Here is a 19,192-nt window from a genome sequence, read left to right on the forward strand (position 1 = left end):
AGGACACCTCCATGTCCACATCCCCCACTTCCACAGAAGAAATGTCAACAGCACCCACCAGCACCCAACTGACCTCCACAGCACCAACCACCAGCCAAGTGGCCACCACAGCACCCACCAGCACCCAACTGACCTCCACAGCACCCACCAGCACCCAAGTGACCTCCACAGCACCCACCAGCACCCAAGTGACCTCCACAGCACCCACCAGCACCCAAGGGACCTCCACAGCACCCACCACCAGCCAAGAGACCTCCACTGCTGTCACCTCCACCCAATTGACCTCAACAGATGTCCCCACCACCTCAGGACCATCCTCCACAACCTTCTCCTCCACTGGAGCCACCAGTGTCACCTCCACTGAGGTCACATCCACGTTGGTACCAACGACGTCCACAGAGGAGACCTCCACAGCACCCACCAGCACCCAAGGGACCTCCACAGAACCCACCAGCACCCAAGTGACCTCCACAGAACCCACCAGCACCCAAGTGACCTCCACAGAACCCACCAGCACCCAAGGGACCTCCACAGAACCCACCAGCACTCAACTGACCTCCACAGAACCCACCAGCACCCAAGTGACCTCCACAGAACCCACCAGCACCCAACTGACCTCCACAGAACCCACCAGCACCCAAGGGACCTCCACAGAACCCACCAGCACCCAAGGGACCACCACAGCACCCACCAGCACCCAAGTGACCTCCACAGAACCCACCAGCACCCAAGTGACCTCCACAGAACCCACCAGCACCCAAGTGACCTCCACAGCACCCACCAGCACCCAAGTGACCTCCACAGAACCCACCACCACCCAAGGGACCTCCACAGCACCCACCAGCACCCAACTGACCTCCACAGCACCCACCAGCACCCAACTGACCTCCACAGAACCCACCAGCACCCAACTGACCTCCACAGAACCCACCAGCACCCAAGTGACCTCCACAGAACTCACCACCACCCAAGGGACCTCCACAGCACCCACCAGCACCCAAGTGACCTCCACAGCACCCACCAGCACCCAACTGACCTCCACAGCACCCACCAGCACCCAAGGGACCTCCACAGAACCCACCAGCACCCAACTGACCTCCACAGGACCCACCAGCACCCAACTGACCTCCACAGCACCCACCAGCACCCAAGTGACCTCCACAGGACCCACCAGCACCCAACTGACCTCCACAACACCAATGACCAGCCAAGAGACCTCCACCACTGTCTCCTCCACCCAAGAAACCTCCTCAGCCATCTCCACCACCTCAGGACCCTCTTCCACAACCTTCTCCACTGGAATCACCTCCACCACTGTCACCTCCATGTTGGTACCCACGACGTCCACAGAAGAAACCCAAACCACCACCCAAGTGACCTCTACAGGATCCACCACCCAACTGACCTCCATGGCCATCCCCACCACCTCTGGACTCTCCACCATCTTCTCTACAACTGGAGCCACCTCCACCACTGTCACCTCCACTGAGGTCACCTCCATGTCTGTATCCACCACATCATCCGAAATGACCACCACAGCACCCACCAGCACCCAGAAGACCACAGCACTGACCACCAGCACCCAGGTGAGCTCCACAGCACCCAGCACCTCAGGAGCCCCCTCCACAACCTTCACCACCACTGGAGCCACCTCCACTGTCCCCTCCACTGAGATCACCTCCACGTTGATATCCACCACTGCAACAGAAGAGACCTCAACAGCACCCACCAGCACCCAACTGACCTCCACAGCACCCACCAGCACCCAAGGGACCTCCACAGAACCCACCAGCACCCAACTGACCTCCACAGAACCCACCAGCACCCAACTGACCTCCACAGCACCCACCAGCACCCAACTGACCTCCACAGAACCCACCAGCACCCAACTGACCTCCACAGAACCCACCAGCACCCAACTGACCTCCACAGAACCCACCAGCACCCAAGTGACCTCCAAAGGACCCACCAGCACCCAACTGATCTCTATATCACCCACTAGCACCCAACTGACCTCCACTACATCTACCACCCAATTGACATTCACATCACCCACTAGCACCCAACTGATCTCCACGGATGTCTCCACCACCTCAGGACCCTCCTCCACAACCTTCTCCTCCACTGGAGCCACCACTGTCACCTCCACTGAGGTCACCTCGATGTTGGTACCCACGACGTCCACAGAAAAGACCTCAACAGTGACTCAAACCACCAGCCAAGTGACCTCTGCAGGACCCACCAGCACCCAACTGACCTCCACAGCACCCACCAGCACCCAACTGACCTCCACAGCACCCACCAGCACCCAACTGACCTCCACAGAACCCACCAGCACCCAAGTGACCTCCACAGAACCCACCAGCACCCAAGGGAGCTCCATAGAACCCACCACCCAACTGACCCCCACACCAACCAGCAGCACGTCAGGATCCTCCTCCACTGGAGCCACCTCCACCACTGTCATCTCCACTGAGGTCACCACCACCTCAGGACCCTCCTCCACAACCTTCACCACCACTGGAGCCACCTCCACCACTGTCACATCACCTGAGGTCACAACCACAGCAGCACCCACCCCTGCCACAGAAGAGACCTCAACAGCACCCACCAGCACCCAGGAGACCACAGCATTGACCACCAGCCAAGTGACCTCCTCAGGACCCACCAGCACCCAACTGACCTCCACAGAACCCACCAGCACCCAACTGACCTCCACAGAACCCACCAGCACCCAACTGACCTCCACAGCACCAACCAGCACCCAAGTGACCTCCACAGAAGCCACCAGCACCCAAGTGACCTCCACAGCACCCACCAGCACCCAACTGACCTCCAAAGAACCCACCAGCACCCAAGGGACCTCCACAGAACCCACCAGCACCCAACTGACCTCCACAGCACCCACCAGCACCCAAGTGACCTCCACAGAACCCACCAGCACCCAACTGACCTCCACAGAACCCACCAGCACCCAAGGGACCTCCACAGCACCCACCAGCACCCAAGTGACCTCCACAGAACCCACCAGCACCCAACTGACCTCCACAGAACCCACCAGCACCCAAGGGACCTCCACAGAACCCACCAGCACCCAAGGGACCTCCACAGAACCCACCAGCACCCAACTGACCTCCACAGAACCCACCAGCACCCAACTGACCTCCACAGAACCCACCAGCACCCAACTGACCTCCACAGCACCCACCAGCACCCAAGGGACCTCCACAAAACCCACCAGCACCCAGGAGACCACAGCATTGACTACCAGCCTAGTGACCTCCACAACACCAAAGACCAGCCAAGTGACCTCCACCGCTGTCTCCTCCACCCAAGAAACCTCCTCAGCCATCTCCACCACCTCAGGACGCTCTCCCACAACCTTCTCCACTGGAATCACCTCCACCACTGTCACCTCCATGTTGGTACCCACGACGTCCACAGAAGAGACCCAAACCACCACCCAACTGACCTCCACAGCACCCACCAGCACCCAACTGACCTCCACAGCCATCCCCACCACCTCTGGACTCTCCACCATCTTCTCTACAACTGGAGCCACCTCCACCACTGTCACCTCCACTGATGTCACCACCACCTCAGGACCCTCCTCCACAGCCTTCACCACCACTGGAGCCACCTCCACCACTGTCACATCACCTGAGGTCACTTCCATATCCATATCCACCACTTCCACAGAGGAGACGTCAACAGAACCCACCAGCACCCAACTGACCTCCACAGCACCCACCAGCACCCAACTGACCTCCACAGGACCCACCAGCACCCAACTGACCTCCACAGAACCCACCAGCACCCAACTGACCTCCACAGAACCCACCAGCACCCAAGTGACCTCCAAAGGACCCACCAGCACCCAACTGATCTCTATATCACCCACTAGCACCCAACTGACCTCCACTACATCTACCACCCAATTGACATTCACATCACCCACTAGCACCCAACTGATCTCCACGGATGTCTCCACCACCTCAGGACCCTCCTCCACAACCTTCTCCTCCACTGGAGCCACCACTGTCACCTCCACTGAGGTCACCTCCATGTTGGTACCCACGACGTCCACAGAAAAGACCTCAACAGTGACTCAAACCACCAGCCAAGTGACCTCTGCAGGACCCACCAGCACCCAAGGGAGCTCCATAGAACCCACCACCCAACTGACCCCCACACCAACCAGCAGCACGTCAGGATCCTCCTCCACTGGAGCCACCTCCACCACTGTCATCTCCACTGAGGTCACCACCACCTCAGGACCCTCCTCCACAACCTTCACCACCACTGGAGCCACCTCCACCACTGTCACATCACCTGAGGTCACAACCACAGCAGCACCCACCCCTGCCACAGAAGAGACCTCAACAGCACCCACCAGCACCCAGGAGACCACAGCATTGACCACCAGCCAAGTGACCTCCTCAGGACCCACCAGCACCCAACTGACCTCCACAGAACCCACCAGCACCCAACTGACCTCCACAGAACCCACCAGCACCCAACTGACCTCCACAGCACCCACCAGCACCCAACTGACCTCCACAGAACCCACCAGCACCCAAGTGACCTCCACAGAACCCACCAGCACCCAACTGACCTCCACAGAACCCACCAGCACCCAAGGGACCACCACAGCACCCACCAGCACCCAAGTGACCTCCACAGCACCCACCAGCACCCAAGGGACCTCCACAGCACCCACCAGCACCCAAGTGACCTCCACAGCACCCACCAGCACCCAAGTGACCTCCACAGCACCCACCAGGACCCAAGTGACCTCCACAGCACCCACCAGCACCCAAGGGACCTCCACAGCACCCACCAGCACCCAACTGACCTCCACAGAACCCACCAGCACCCAAGGGACCTCCACAGCACCCACCAGCACCCAACTGACCTCCACAGCACCCACCAGCACCCAAGTGACCTCCACAGCACCCACCAGCACCCAACTGACCTCCACAGAACCCACCAGCACCCAAGTGACCTCCACAGAACCCACCAGCACCCAAGGGACCTCCACAGCACCCACCAGCACCCAAGTGACCTCCACAGAACCCACCAGCACCCAACTGACCTCCACAGAACCCACCAGCACCCAACTGACCTCCGCAGAAACCACCAGCACCCAACTGACCTCCACAGAACCCACCAGCACCCAACTGACCTCCACAGAACCCACCAGCACCCAACTGACCTCCAAAGAACCCACCAGCACCCAACTGACCTCCACAGAACCCACCAGCACCCAAGGGACCTCCACAAAACCCACCAGCACCCAGGAGACCACAGCATTGACTACCAGCCTAGTGACCTCCACAACACCAAAGACCAGCCAAGAGACCTCCACCGCTGTCTCCTCCACCCAAGAAACCTCCTCAGCCATCTCCACCACCTCAGGACGCTCTCCCACAACCTTCTCCACTGGAATCACCTCCACCACTGTCACCTCCATGTTGGTACCCACGACGTCCACAGAAGAGACCCAAACCACCACCCAAGTGACCTCTACAGGATCCACCACCCAACTGACCTCCACGGCCATCCCCACCACCTCTGGACTCTCCACCATCTTCTCTACAACTGGAGCCACCTCCACCACTGTCACCTCCACTGAGGTCACCTCCATGTCTGTATCCACCACATCATCCGAAATGACCACCACAGCACCCACCAGCACCCAGAAGACCACAGCACTGACCACCAGCACCCAGGTGAGCTCCACAGCACCCAGCACCTCAGGAGCCCCCTCCACAACCTTCACCACCACTGGATCCACCTCCACTGTCCCCTCCACTGAGATCACCTCCACGTTGATATCCACCACTGCAACAGAAGAGACCTCAACAGCACCCACCAGCACCCAACTGACCTCCACAGCACCCACCAGCACCCAACTGACCTCCACAGAACCCACCAGCACCCAACTGACCTCCACAGAACCCACCAGCACCCAAGTGACCTCCAAAGGAGCCACCAGCACCCAACTGATCTCTATATCACCCACTAGCACCCAACTGACCTCCACTACATCTACCACCCAATTGACATTCACATCACCCACTAGCACCCAACTGATCTCCACGGATGTCTCCACCACCTCAGGACCCTCCTCCACAACCTTCTCCTCCACTGGAGCCACCACTGTCACCTCCACTGAGGTCACCTCGATGTTGGTACCCACGACGTCCACAGAAAAGACCTCAACAGTGACTCAAACCACCAGCCAAGTGACCTCTGCAGGACCCACCAGCACCCAACTGACCTCCACAGCACCCACCAGCACCCAACTGACCTCCACAGAACCCACCAGCACCCAAGTGACCTCCACAGAACCCACCAGCACCCAAGGGAGCTCCATAGAACCCACCACCCAACTGACCCCCACACCAACCAGCAGCACGTCAGGATCCTCCTCCACTGGAGCCACCTCCACCACTGTCATCTCCACTGAGGTCACCACCACCTCAGGACCCTCCTCCACAACCTTCACCACCACTGGAGCCGCCTCCACCACTGTCACATCACCTGAGGTCACAACCACAGCAGCACCCACCCCTGCCACAGAAGAGACCTCAACAGCACCCACCAGCACCCAGGAGACCACAGCATTGACCACCAGCCAAGTGACCTCCTCAGGACCCACCAGCACCCAACTGACCTCCACAGAACCCACCAGCACCCAACTGACCTCCACAGCACCCACCAGCACCCAACTGACCTCCACAGCACCAACCAGCACCCAAGTGACCTCCACAGAAGCCACCAGCACCCAAGTGACCTCCAAAGAACCCACGAGCACCCAACTGACCTCCACAGAACCCACCAGCACCCAACTGACCTCCACAGAACCCACCAGCACCCAACTGACCTCCACAGCACCCACCAGCACCCAACTGACCTCCACAGCACCCACCAGCACCCAACTGACCTCCAAAGAACCCACCAGCACCCAAGGGACCTCCACAGAACCCACCAGCACCCAACTGACCTCCACAGAACCCACCAGCACCCAAGTGACCTCCACAGCACCCACCAGCACCCAACTGACCTCCAAAGAACCCACCAGCACCCAAGGGACCTCCACAGAACCCACCAGCACCCAACTGACCTCCACAGAACCCACCAGCACCCAACTGACCTCCACAGCACCCACCAGCACCCAACTGACCTCCAAAGAACCCACCAGCACCCAAGGGACCTCCACAGAACCCACCAGCACCCAACTGACCTCCACAGAACCCACCAGCACCCAACTGACCTCCACAGAACCCACCAGCACCCAACTGACCTCCACAGAACCCACCAGCACCCAAGGGACCTCCACAGAACCCACCAGCACCCAACTGACCTCCACAGCACCCACCAGCACCCAACTGACCTCCACAGCACCAACCACCACCCAACTGACCTCCACAGAACCCACCAGCACCCAAGGGAGCTCCATAGAACCCACCACCCAACTGACCCCCACACCAACCAGCAGCACGTCAGGATCCTCCTCCACTGGAGCCACCTCCACCACTGTCATCTCCACTGAGGTCACCACCACCTCAGGACCCTCCTCCACAACCTTCACCACCACTGGAGCCACCTCCACCACTGTCACATCACCTGAGGTCACAACCACAGCAGCACCCACCCCTGCCACAGAAGAGACCTCAACAGCACCCACCAGCACCCAGGAGACCACAGCATTGACCACCAGCCAAGTGACCTCCTCAGGACCCACCAGCACCCAACTGACCTCCACAGAACCCACCAGCACCCAACTGACCTCCACAGCACCCACCAGCACCCAACTGACCTCCACAGCACCAACCAGCACCCAAGTGACCTCCACAGAAGCCACCAGCACCCAAGTGACCTCCAAAGAACCCACGAGCACCCAACTGACCTCCACAGAACCCACCAGCACCCAACTGACCTCCACAGAACCCACCAGCACCCAACTGACCTCCACAGCACCCACCAGCACCCAAGTGACCTCCACAGAACCCACCAGCACCCAACTGACCTCCAAAGAACCCACCAGCACCCAACTGACCTCCACAGCACCCACCAGCACCCAAGGGACCTCCACAGAACCCACCAGCACCCAACTGACCTCCACAGCACCCACCAGCACCCAAGTGACCTCCACAGAACCCACCAGCACCCAACTGACCTCCACAGAACCCACCAGCACCCAACTGACCTCCACAGAACCCACCAGCACCCAAGTGACCTCCACAGCACCCACCAGCACCCAACTGACCTCCACAGCCATCCCCACCACCTCTGGACTCTCCACCATCTTCTCTACAACTGAAGGCACCTCCACCACTGTCACCTCCACTGATGTCACCACCACCTCAGGACCATCCTCCATAACCTTCACCACCACTGGAGCCACCTCCACCACTGTCACATCACCTGAGGTCACCTCCATGTCAGCATCCACCACGTCTACAGAAGAGACATCAACAGGGACCCCAAACACCAGCCAACTGACCTCCACAGAACCCACCAGCACCCAAGGGACCTCCACAGCACCCACCAGCACCCAACTGACCTCCACAGAACCCACCAGCACCCAACTGACCTCCACAGCACCCACCAGCACCCAAGGGACCTCCACAGCACCCACCAGCACCCAACTGACCTCCACAGCACCCACCAGCACCCAAGGGACCTCCACAGGACCCACCAGCACCCAAGTGACCTCCACAGGACCCACCAGCACCCAAGGGACCTCCACAGCACCCACCAGCACCCAACTGACCTCCACAGCACCCACCAGCACCCAAGTGACCTCCACAGGACCCACCAGCACCCAAGTGACCTCCACAGAACCCACCAGCACCCAACTGACCTCAACAGAACCCACCAGCACCCAACTGACCTCCACAGAACCCACCAGCACTCAAGGGACCTCCACAGAACCCACCAGCACCCAAGGGACCTCCACAGAACCCACCAGCACCCACCTGACCTCCACAGAACCCACCAGCACCCAAGTGACCTCCACAGCACCCACCACCAGCCAAGAGACCTCCACTGCTGTCACCTCCACCCAATTGACCTCAACAGATGTCCCCACCACCTCTGGACCGTTCTCCACAACCTTCTCCACTGGAGCCACAAGTGTCCCCTCCACTGAGGTCACCTCCATGTCAGTACCCACCACTGCCACACAAGAGACCTCAACAGCACCCACCAGCACCCAACTGACCTCCACAGGACCCACCAGCACCCAAGTGACCTCCACAGCACCCACCAGCACCCAAGTGACCTCCACAGAACCCACCAGCACCCAACTGACCTCCACAGAACCCACCAGCACGCAAGGGACCTCCACAGCACCCACCAGCACCCAACTGACCTCAACAGAACCCACCAGCACCCAACTGACCTCCACAGCACCCACCAGCACCCAACTGACCTCCACAACACCCACCAGCACCCAACCGACCTCCACAGCACCCACCAGCACCCAAGTGACCTCCACAGGACCCACCAGCACCCAACTGACCTCCACAGCACCCACCACCTCAGGACCTTTCTCCACGATCTTCTCTACCGGATCCACCTCCACCTCTGTCACCTCCACTGAGATCACCTCTGTGTCCACATCGCCCGCTTCCACAGAAGACACGTCAACAGAACCCACCAGCACCCAACTGACCTCCACAGCACCCACCAGCACCCAAGTGACCTCCACAGAACCCACCAGCACCCAAATGACCTCCACAGCACCCACCAGCACCCAACTGACCTCCACAGAACCCACCAGCACCCAACTGACCTCCACAGAACCCACCAGCACCCAACTGACCTCCACAGAACCCACCAGTACCCAAGTGACCTCCACAGAACCCACCAGCACCCAACTGACCTCCAAAGAACCCACCAGCACCCAACTGACCTCCACAGCACCCACCAGCACCCAAGGGACCTCCACAGAACCCATGAGCACCCAACTGATCTCCACTATATCTACCACCCAACTGACCTCCACATCACCCACTAGCACCCAACTGATCTCCACGGATGTCTCCACCACCTCAGGACCCTCCTCCACAACCTTCTCCTCCACTGGAGCCACCACTGTCACCTCCACTGAGGTCACCTCGATGTTGGTACCCACGACGTCCACAGAAAAGACCCCAACAGTGACCCCAACCACCACCCAAGTGACCTCTGCAGGACCCACCAGCACCCAACTGACCTCCACAGCACCCACCAGCACCCAACTGACCTCCACAGCACCCACCAGCACCCAACTGACCTCCAGAGAACCCACCAGCACCCAAGGGACCTCCACAGAACCCACCAGCACCCAAGTGACCTCCACAGAACCCACCAGCACCCAAGTGACCTCCACAGCACCCACCAGCACCCAAGGGACCTCCACAGCACCCACCAGCACCCAACTGACCTCCACAGAACCCACCAACACCCAACTGACCTCCACGGATGTCTCCACCACCTCAGGACCCTCCTCCACAACCTTCTCCTCCACTGGAGCCACCACTGTCACCTCCACTGAGGTCACCTCGATGTTGGTACCCACGACGTCCACAGAAAAGACCCCAACAGTGACCCCAACCACCAGCCAAGTGACCTCTGCAGGACCCACCGCCACTCAAGTGACCTCCACAGCCATCCCCACCACCTCTGGACTCTCCACAGTCTTCTCTACAACTGGAGCCACCTCCACCACTGTCACCTCCACTGAGGTCACAACCACAGCAGCACCCACCACTGTCACAGAAGAGACCTCAACAGCACCCACCAGCACCCAACTGACCTCCAAAACACCCACCAGCACCCAAGGGACCTCCACAGCACCCACCAGCACCCAACTGACCTCCACAGCACCCACCAACACGGGACCAACCTCCACAGTGTCCACCGCTGGAGCCACCTCCACCACTGTCCCCTCCACTGAGGTCACCTCCATGTCCGTGTCCACCACGTCATCAGAAACAATCACCACAGCACCCACCTCCACAGGACCTACCGTACAAGTGACCTCCACGGCACCCACGAGCACCCAGCTGACCTCCATGTCCATCCCCACCACCTCAGGGCCCTCTTCCACAGCCTTCCCCACCACTGGAGCCACCTCCACTGCTCTCACGTCACCTGAGGTCACCTCCACGTCAGCATCCACCACGTCTTCAGAAGGGACCACTGTAGCACCCACCAGCACCCAAGTGACCTCCACAGCACCCACCACTCAACAGACCTCCTTAGCACCCACCACCACCACCCAGTGGACCTCCAACCCATCTGCAACCACTGAATTGTCCTCTACAACATCCACCAGCACCCAACTGACCTCCACAGAACCCACCAGCACCCAACTGACCTCCACGGCACCCACGAGCACCCAGCTGACCTCCACAGAACCCACCAGCACCCAAGTGACCTCCACAGCACCCACCAGCACCCAAGGGACCTCCACAGAACCCACCAGCACCCAACTGACCTCCACAGCACCCACCAGCACCCAACTGACCTCTACAGAACCCACCAGCACCCAAGTGACCTCCACAGCACCCACCAGCACCCAAGGGACCTCCACAGAACCCACCAGCACCCAACTGACCTCCACAGCACCCACCAGCACCCAACTGACCTCCACAGCACCCACCAGCACCCAACTGACCTCCACAGCACCCACCAGCACCCAAGGGAGCTCCACAGAACCCACCAGCACCGGAGGCACCACCACAGCACCCACCAGCACCACTGCTCTTTCTCCAGGTGAGTCCCATGTGTCACCGCCACCCCCCCAGCTCCGAACAGCCCCCCCTGTCCCTGGGTGTCCCCAAGGGGACCCCCTGACCCCCACCCTTCTCCCTCCAGTCTTCTGCCAGAACGGAGGCACCTACAACGGGGTCAAGTGTCTCTGCCCCTTGTCTTTCTACGGCCCCTTGTGCGAGTTCTCCACCGACTCCATCAACACCAACCTCCGTAAGTGCCACCTCCTGGACCTTCTCACCTCCCTGGGCCACCACGTCGAGGTCCTTCCCGTCACCCTTTTGTGTCCCTCTAGCTTACCCGGGGACCATTTTGGCCAACACGCTGGCCAACGTGACCGTCACCAACTTCAACTACACGGCGGATCTCAACGACACCCAATCGGAGCCCTATCGCTTCTTCGAGGAGCATTTCCGGAGCGAGGTGAGGACAAGAAGGTCGGGTTGTCCCTCCATGGCCACCTTGTCCCCCGGGTGGTGGCTCATGGAGCCCTTTGGCTTTGCAGATCAGGAAGATCTACGGGACCATCCCCGGCTACGAGGGCGTGAAGATCATCAGCCTCAGGTAAGGGGGTCCTGATGTGGGTTTTGGGGTGGGGGTCTCCCCGTTTGGCCCCTCTGACCCCACCGTGTCCCCTCCGCAAAGCCCTGGGAGCATCGTGGTGGAGCACGAGATCTTCTTCACCATGATGGAGACCAACAACACGACGGAGACGTTCGAGGAGACGACGAGGATGGTGGTGCAGAGGCTGCGGGAGGAACAGGCGGCCCAGGGCAACTGTCAACACAACACCTGTGGGTGACCTTCCACATCTCCTGTCCCTCCCCTTCCCGGACGCCTGGGTCCCTCCCGGACGCCTGGGTCCCACCTCCATCACCCAAGGTTCTCTGACATCCTCTCTCTCTTCCTCCTACCACAGCCATCCTCTGCCTCAACTTGTCGCCCAACCCCATTGTGAGGAACATGACACAAGCATCTTCCCTGATCGGTGAGACCTTGTGGGGACCCCTCTATGAACCCCACCAGCTCATTGACCACCCCACCAGCTCCCCCAGCTCCCTATGCACCCCATTGCTCCTTCACGTACCCCACAAGTTCTCCCCATGCTCCCCACCAGCTCCTTGCCCACCCCACCAGCTCCTTGACCATCCCACCACCCGCTTGACCATCCCTCAAGCTCCTTGCCCACCCCACCAGCTCCTTGCCCACCCCACCACCCCCTGGTCCATCCCACCATCCCCTGGTCCACACCACCACCTCCTTACCCATTCCTCAAGCTCCTTGCCCATCCCACGACCTCCTTGACATTCCACCAGCTCCTTGACCACCCCACCATCCCCTGGTCCAACCCACCAGCTCCTTGCCCATTCCTCAAGCTCCTTGCCCATCCCACCACCTCCTTGCCCATCCCACCAGCTCCTTGCCCACCCCACCATGCCCTGGTCCACTCCACCATCCCCTGGTCCAACCCACCAGCTCCTTGCCCATTCCTCAAGCTCCTTGCCCATCCCACCACCTCCTTGCCCATCCCACCAGCTCCTTGCCCACCCCACCATGCCCTGGTCCACTCCACCATCCCCTGGTCCACCCCACCAGCTCCTTGCCCGTTCCTCAAGCTCCTTGACCACCCCACCAGCTCCTTGACATCCCACCAGCTCCTTGACATCCCACCAGCTCCTTGCCCGCCCCACCATCCCCTGGTCCAACCCACCAGCTCCTTGCCCATTCCTCAAGCTCCTCGCCCACCCCACCAGCTCCTTGCCCATTCCTCAAGCTCCTCGCCCATCCCACCACCTCCTTGCCCATCCCACCAGCTCCTTGCCCACCCCACCATCCCCTGGTCCACCCCACCACCTCCTTTCCCATTCCTCAAGCTCCTTGACCACCCCACCAGCTCCTTGACATCCCACCAGCTCCTTGACATCCCACCACCTCCTTGCCCACCCCATCATCCCCTGGTCCAACCCACCAGCTCCTTGCCCATTCCTCAAGCTCCTCGCCCACCCCACCAGCTCCTTGACATCCCACCAGCTCCTTGACCACCCCACCACCTACCATTCCACCACCTCCTTGACCATCCCACCACCTCCTTGCCCATTTCTCAAGCTCCTTGCCCACCCCACCAGTTCCTTGCCCACCCCACCAGCTCCTTGCCCATTCCTCAAGCTCCTTGACCACCCCACCAGCTCCTTGACCACCACACCATCCCCTGGTCCATCCCACCACCTCCTTGCCCATCCCACCAGCTCCTTGCCCACCCCACCACCCCCTGGTCCACCCACCAGCCCCATTCTCCTCTAACCCTCCAACCCACCCCCCAGAGATCTGCCGGCAACGAGCCCCCAGCGACTACCGCGACTTCTACTTCCCATTGACCACCGAGGACACCATCCAGTGCATCACCAACTGCACGCCCAACACGCGCAGCACCCTGGACTGTCACTTCGGCCAGTGCCACGTCACCCGGGCCGGTCCCCAGTGCTCGTGAGTGCCACCGCGGCTCCGCGATTGGCCGGTGGAGGGGTCTCCGTCATCCCATTGTGGTCCCAAGGAGGGGGTTGACCTGGTGGACCTGATGGTGTCTCCATCATCCTATTGTGGTCCCGAGGAGGGGGTTGACCTGGTGGACCTGATGGTGTCTCCATCATCCCATTGTGGTCCCAAGGAGGGGGTTGACCTGGTGGACCTGATGGTGTCTCCATCATCCTATTGTGGTCCCGAGGAGGGGGTTGACCTGGTGGACGTGATGGTGTCTCCATCATCCCATTGTGGTCCCAAGGAGGGGGTTGACCTGGTGGACCTGATGGTGTCTCCATCATCCCATTGTGGTCCCAAGGAGGGGGTTGACCTGGTGGACCTGATGGTGTCTCCATCACCCCATTGTGGTCCCGAGGAGGGGGTTGACCTGGTGGACCTGATGGTGTCTCCATCATCCCATTGTGGTCCCAAGGAGGGGGTTGACCTGGTGGACCTGATGGTGTCTCCATCATCCCATTGTGGTCCCAAGGAGGGGGTTGACCTGGTGGACCTGATGGTGTCTCCATCATCCCATTGTGGTCCCGAGGAGGGGGTTGACCTGGTGGACCTGATGGTGTCTCCATCACCCCATTGTGGTCCCGAGGAGGGGGTTGACCTGGTGGACCTGATGGTGTCTCCATCACCCCATTGTGGTCCCGAGGAGGGGGTTGACCTGGTGGACCTGATGGTGTCTCCATCATCCCATTGTGGTCCCGAGGAGGGGGTTGACCTGGTGGACCTGATGGTGTCTCCATCACCCCATTGTGGTCCCAAGGAGGGGGTTGACCTGGTGGACCTGATGGTGTCTCCATCATCCCATTGTGGTCCCAAGGAGGGGGTTGACCTGGTGGACCTGATGGTGTCTCCATCATCCTATTGTGGTCCCGAGGAGGGGGTTGACCTGGTGGACGTGATGGTGTCTCCATCATCCCAGTGGTCCCAAGGAGGGGGTTGACCTGGTGGACCTGATGGTGTCTCCATCATCCTATTGTGGTCCCGAGGAGGGGGTTGACCTGGTGGACCTGATGGTGTCTCCATCATCCCATTGTGGTCCCGAGGAGGGGGTTGACCTGGTGGACCTGATGGTGTCTCCATCATCCCATTGTGGTCCCAAGGAGGGGGTTGACCTGGTGGACCTGATGGTGTCTCCATCATCCCATTGTGGTCCCGAGGAGGGGGTTGACCTGGTGGACCTGATGGTGTCTCCATCATCCTATTGTGGTCCCAAGGAGGGGGTTGACCTGGTGGACCTGACCGTGTGTCCACCCCGCAGGTGTTACGACGAAACCCTGTACTGGTACACGGGTGACAACTGCTCCGGGCGCATCAGCAAGGTGGCCATGGCCTTGGGTTTGGTGGCCACCATCTTGCTCATCGGCTGCGTCGTCCTCACCATCATCCTGGTCAGGAACTACCACAAGAAGAAGTACAAGCTGAGGTAGAGGAGCCCGGACGCCTGGGTTCCCTGTTGGGGAGGGTCTTCCAGTTCAAACGGGGGGGCGGTTCTCTTGGGGGACCCCCCTCCTGTGGTTGTCCACCCCCCACTCTCTAAAACACCCTCTTGTCACCCACCCAGTGACCCTCAAACCTACGCCGGTGACAACTGGTACGAGGCCGACGGCTTCACATGGCGCTCGCCCGATGGCTTTCTCTACCGCAACATGGTGGCCGCCGGCCCCACAGGTAACGCCCCCCACCCTAATTGTGGCTGATGGACACCAACGTGTGGGTCAGACCCCCCAAGTCAACCAACAGCCCCCCATCATCTCCCCACAGGTGATGACACCCTAAGCAACTTCACCCCTTCGTTGGACCTGGTGGATACGTCCCGGCCGGTACGTCCTCCCCCTTCTCCAGCACCACCCCCCCCCGAAACGAGGACCCATGGGGGACCCCCCATAACCCCACAGCCCCCCCCAACCCCACATCACCCCCTTTCTTCCCCCCCATAGATGAGGATCTCCAGGCCGGAGCTCCGACCTTCCAGTCGCAACATCCCACCGGTCAACAGAAGACAACCCAACTGGGACAACCGGTAGAAGACCCCCCCAAAACTCAACACCATGGGTCTTCCCCCCCAAGGGGGACCCCCCCCACAACCCCACATCCCCCTCACCCCCTTCTTCCCCCCCATAGATGAGGATCACCAGGCTGGAGCTACAACCTTCCAGTTGGGACATCCCACCGGTCAACAGAAGACAACCCAACGGGGACAACCGGTAGAAGACCCCCCAAAACTCAACACCACGGGTCTTCTCCCTAAAGGGGGACCCCCCCACCCCCAAATCTGCCCCGGGGGGGGGGAGCACGCGGGTCGTGCCGAATCTGGGCCAGATGTTGGGGGTGGGGACACCTCCATTGTTATTTATTATTTATATTGGGTGCCCCAAATTCCCCCACCCGGGGGGGTCCCCAAAAGGATGATGCCCCCCATATTCCCCCATATATGGGGGGCGCGGGACTCCTATGGGGGCTCAGGCCGCGGGGAGGCCGCTGCAGAGACCCCCCCTCTAATTTCATGCACTTTAATAAATGTATTGGTATTATTAATATTAATTAGCTTAATTAGCTTGTTTCCTTTGTGGGGATGGCTCGAGGGGGGTGGGGGGTGGTTGTGGGGGTTCCAGAGCATTTGGGATGGACTGGGGGGAACTGGGAGGGACTGGGGAGCACGTGGTACCCAGAACAAACTGGGATGTACTGGGAAGTACTGGGAGATACTGGGGAACACGTAGCACCTGGGTCACATCAGGGAATACTGGGAAGCACTGGGATGTACTGGGAGATACTGGGATGTACTGGGATGTACTGGGAGACACTGGGAGGGACTGGGAGACACTGGGAGGGACTGGGAGACACTGGGGAGCCCGTGGTACCCAGAACAAACTGGGATGTACTGGGATGTACTGGGAGACACTGGGGAACACGTGGTACCCAGAACAAACTGGGTGGCACTGGGAGGGACTGGGAGATACTGGGGAACACGTAGCACCTGAGTCACGTCAGGGAATGCTGGGAAGCACTGGGATGTACTGGGAGGGACTGGGAGACACTGGGGAGCACGTGGTACCCAGAACAAACTGGGATGTACTGGGAAGTACTGGGAGATACTGGGGAACACGTAGCACCTGGATCACATCAGGGAATACTGGGAAGCACTGGGATGTACTGGGAGATACTGGGAGACACTGGGAGACACTGGGAGGGACTGGGAAGCCCGTGGTACCTGGGGCAAACTGGGATGTACTGGGGGGAACTGGGATGTACTAGGAGACACTGGGGAGCCCGTGGCACACAGAACAAACTGGGTGGCACTGGGAGGGACTGGGAGATACTGGCGGACACGTAGCACCTGAGTCATGTCAGGGAATGCTGGGAAGCACTGGGATGTACTGGGAGATACTGGGAAGCCCTGGGAGGGACTGGGAGACACTGGGGAGCACGTGATACCCAGGGCAAACTGGGACGTACTGGGGGGAACTGGGAGGGACTGGGAGGGACTGGGAGACACTGGGGAGCACGTGGCACACAGAACAAACTGGGATGTACTGGGAAGTACTGGGAGATACTGGGGAACACGTAGCACCTGAGTCATGTCAGGGAATGCTGGGAAGCACTGGGATGTACTGGGAGTTACTGGGAGACACTGGGAGGGACTGGGAGACACTGGGGAGCCCGTGGTACCCGGAACAAACTGGGATGTACTGGGAGACACTGGGGAACACGTGGTACGCAGAACAAACTGGGATATACTGGGAAGTACTGGGAGATACTGGGGAACACGTGGCACCTGAGTCGTGTCAGGGAATGCTGGGAAGCACTGGGATGTACTGGGAGCTACTGGGAGACACTTGGATGTACTGGGAGACACTGGGGAGCCCGTGGTACCCAGAACAAACTGGGATGGACTGGGAAGTACTGGGACACACATCCCAGTTTGCCCTGGGTGCCACCTGCTCCCAGTCCCTCCCAGTTCCCCCCAGTCCATCCCAGTTCGGGTACCACGTGCTCCCCAGTCCCTCCCAGTTCCCCCCAGTCCATCCCAGTTCCCCCCAGTCCATCCCAGTTCGGGTACCCCGTGCTCCTCAGTCCCTCCCAGTTCCCTCAGTACATCCCAGTTCCCCCAGTCCATCCAGTTTCCCCCAATCCATCCCAGTTTGGGTACCCCGTGCTCCCCAGTCCCTCCCAGTCCATCCCAGTTCCCCCAGTCCATCCCAGTTCCCCCCAGTCCCTCCCAGTTTGGGTACTCTGTGCTTCCCAGTACATCCCAGTTCCCCCCAGTCCCTCCCAGTTCGGGTACCACGTGCTCCCCAGTACCTCCCAGTTCCCCCCAGTCCATCCCAGTACCCCCCAGTCCATCCCAGTTCCCCCCAGTCCATCCCAGTTGCCCCCAGTCCATCCCAGTTCGGGTACCACGTGCTCCCCAGTACCTCCCAGCTCCCCCCAGTCCATCCCAGTTCCCCCCAGTCCATCCCAGTTCGGGTACCACATGCTCCCAGTTCCCCCAGTCCCTCCCAGTTCCCCCCAGTCCATCCCAGTTCGGGTACCCCGTGCTCCCCAGTCCCTCACAGTTCCCCCAGTCCATCCCAGTTCCCCCAGGCCATCCCAGTTTGGGTACCCCATGCTCCCCAGTCCCTCCCAGTTCCCCCAGTACATCCCAGTTCGGGTACCCCATGCTCCCCAGTACCTCCCAGTTCCCCCAGGCCATCCCAGTTCCCCCCAGTCCATCCCAGTTCGGGTACCCCGTGCTTCCCAGTCCCTCCCAGTTCCCCCAGTCCATCCCAGTTCCCCCAGTCCCTCCCAGTTCGGGTACCCTGTGCTCCCCAGTCCCTCCCAGTTCCCCCAGTACCTCCCAGTTCCCCCCAGTCCATCCCAGTTCGGGTACCACATGCTCCCCAGTCCCTCC

At 60.4% G+C, this 19,192-nt stretch overlaps 2 protein-coding genes across 2 annotated transcripts; both read left to right on the forward strand.

The window, feature by feature from the left end:
• The first annotated feature begins 1,058 nt into the window (after positions 1-1,058).
• LOC135576885 (mucin-2-like) lies at positions 1,059-6,858 on the forward strand. Its single transcript, XM_065044173.1, has 3 exons — positions 1,059-2,670; positions 5,254-6,644; positions 6,838-6,858. The coding sequence occupies exons 1-3, from the start codon at positions 1,200-1,202 to the stop codon at positions 6,856-6,858; spliced, it is 2,883 nt and encodes a 960-aa protein (XP_064900245.1). The 5' UTR covers positions 1,059-1,199.
• A 4,782-nt stretch (positions 6,859-11,640) lies between these two features.
• On the forward strand, positions 11,641-16,789 carry LOC135576883 (mucin-3A-like). Its single transcript, XM_065044172.1, has 12 exons — positions 11,641-11,772; positions 11,875-11,982; positions 12,065-12,192; positions 12,275-12,333; positions 12,415-12,563; positions 12,689-12,757; positions 14,091-14,253; positions 15,560-15,724; positions 15,863-15,969; positions 16,063-16,121; positions 16,239-16,321; positions 16,423-16,789. The coding sequence occupies exons 5-12, from the start codon at positions 12,455-12,457 to the stop codon at positions 16,424-16,426; spliced, it is 759 nt and encodes a 252-aa protein (XP_064900244.1). The 5' UTR covers positions 11,641-11,772; positions 11,875-11,982; positions 12,065-12,192; positions 12,275-12,333; positions 12,415-12,454; the 3' UTR covers positions 16,427-16,789.
• Positions 16,790-19,192: the final 2,403 nt, after the last annotated feature.

Source organism: Columba livia, chromosome 33, assembly GCF_036013475.1.
Source record: "Columba livia isolate bColLiv1 breed racing homer chromosome 33, bColLiv1.pat.W.v2, whole genome shotgun sequence".
NCBI classification, from domain to species: Eukaryota; Metazoa; Chordata; class Aves; order Columbiformes; family Columbidae; genus Columba; species Columba livia.

Bases quoted from the DNA above. Each gene is read 5' to 3' on its own strand.
- LOC135576883 (XM_065044172.1), top strand. From the start codon at position 12,455: ATGATGGAGACCAACAACACGACGGAGACGTTCGAGGAGACGACGAGG. The intron at 12,564-12,688 runs GTGGGTGACCTT...CTCCTACCACAG, and splicing joins CAACTGTCAACACAACACCT to CCATCCTCTGCCTCAACTTG. The intron at 16,122-16,238 runs GTACGTCCTCCC...TCCCCCCCATAG, and splicing joins TGGTGGATACGTCCCGGCCG to ATGAGGATCTCCAGGCCGGA.
- LOC135576885 (XM_065044173.1), top strand. From the start codon at position 1,200: ATGACCAGCCAAGAGACCTCCACCACTGTCTCCTCCACCCAAGAAACC. The intron at 2,671-5,253 runs GCACCCAACTGA...TGACCTCCACAG, and splicing joins GACCTCCTCAGGACCCACCA to AACCCACCAGCACCCAAGGG. The intron at 6,645-6,837 runs GTGACCTCCTCA...TGACCTCCACAG, and splicing joins CAGCATTGACCACCAGCCAA to AACCCACCAGCACCCAACTG.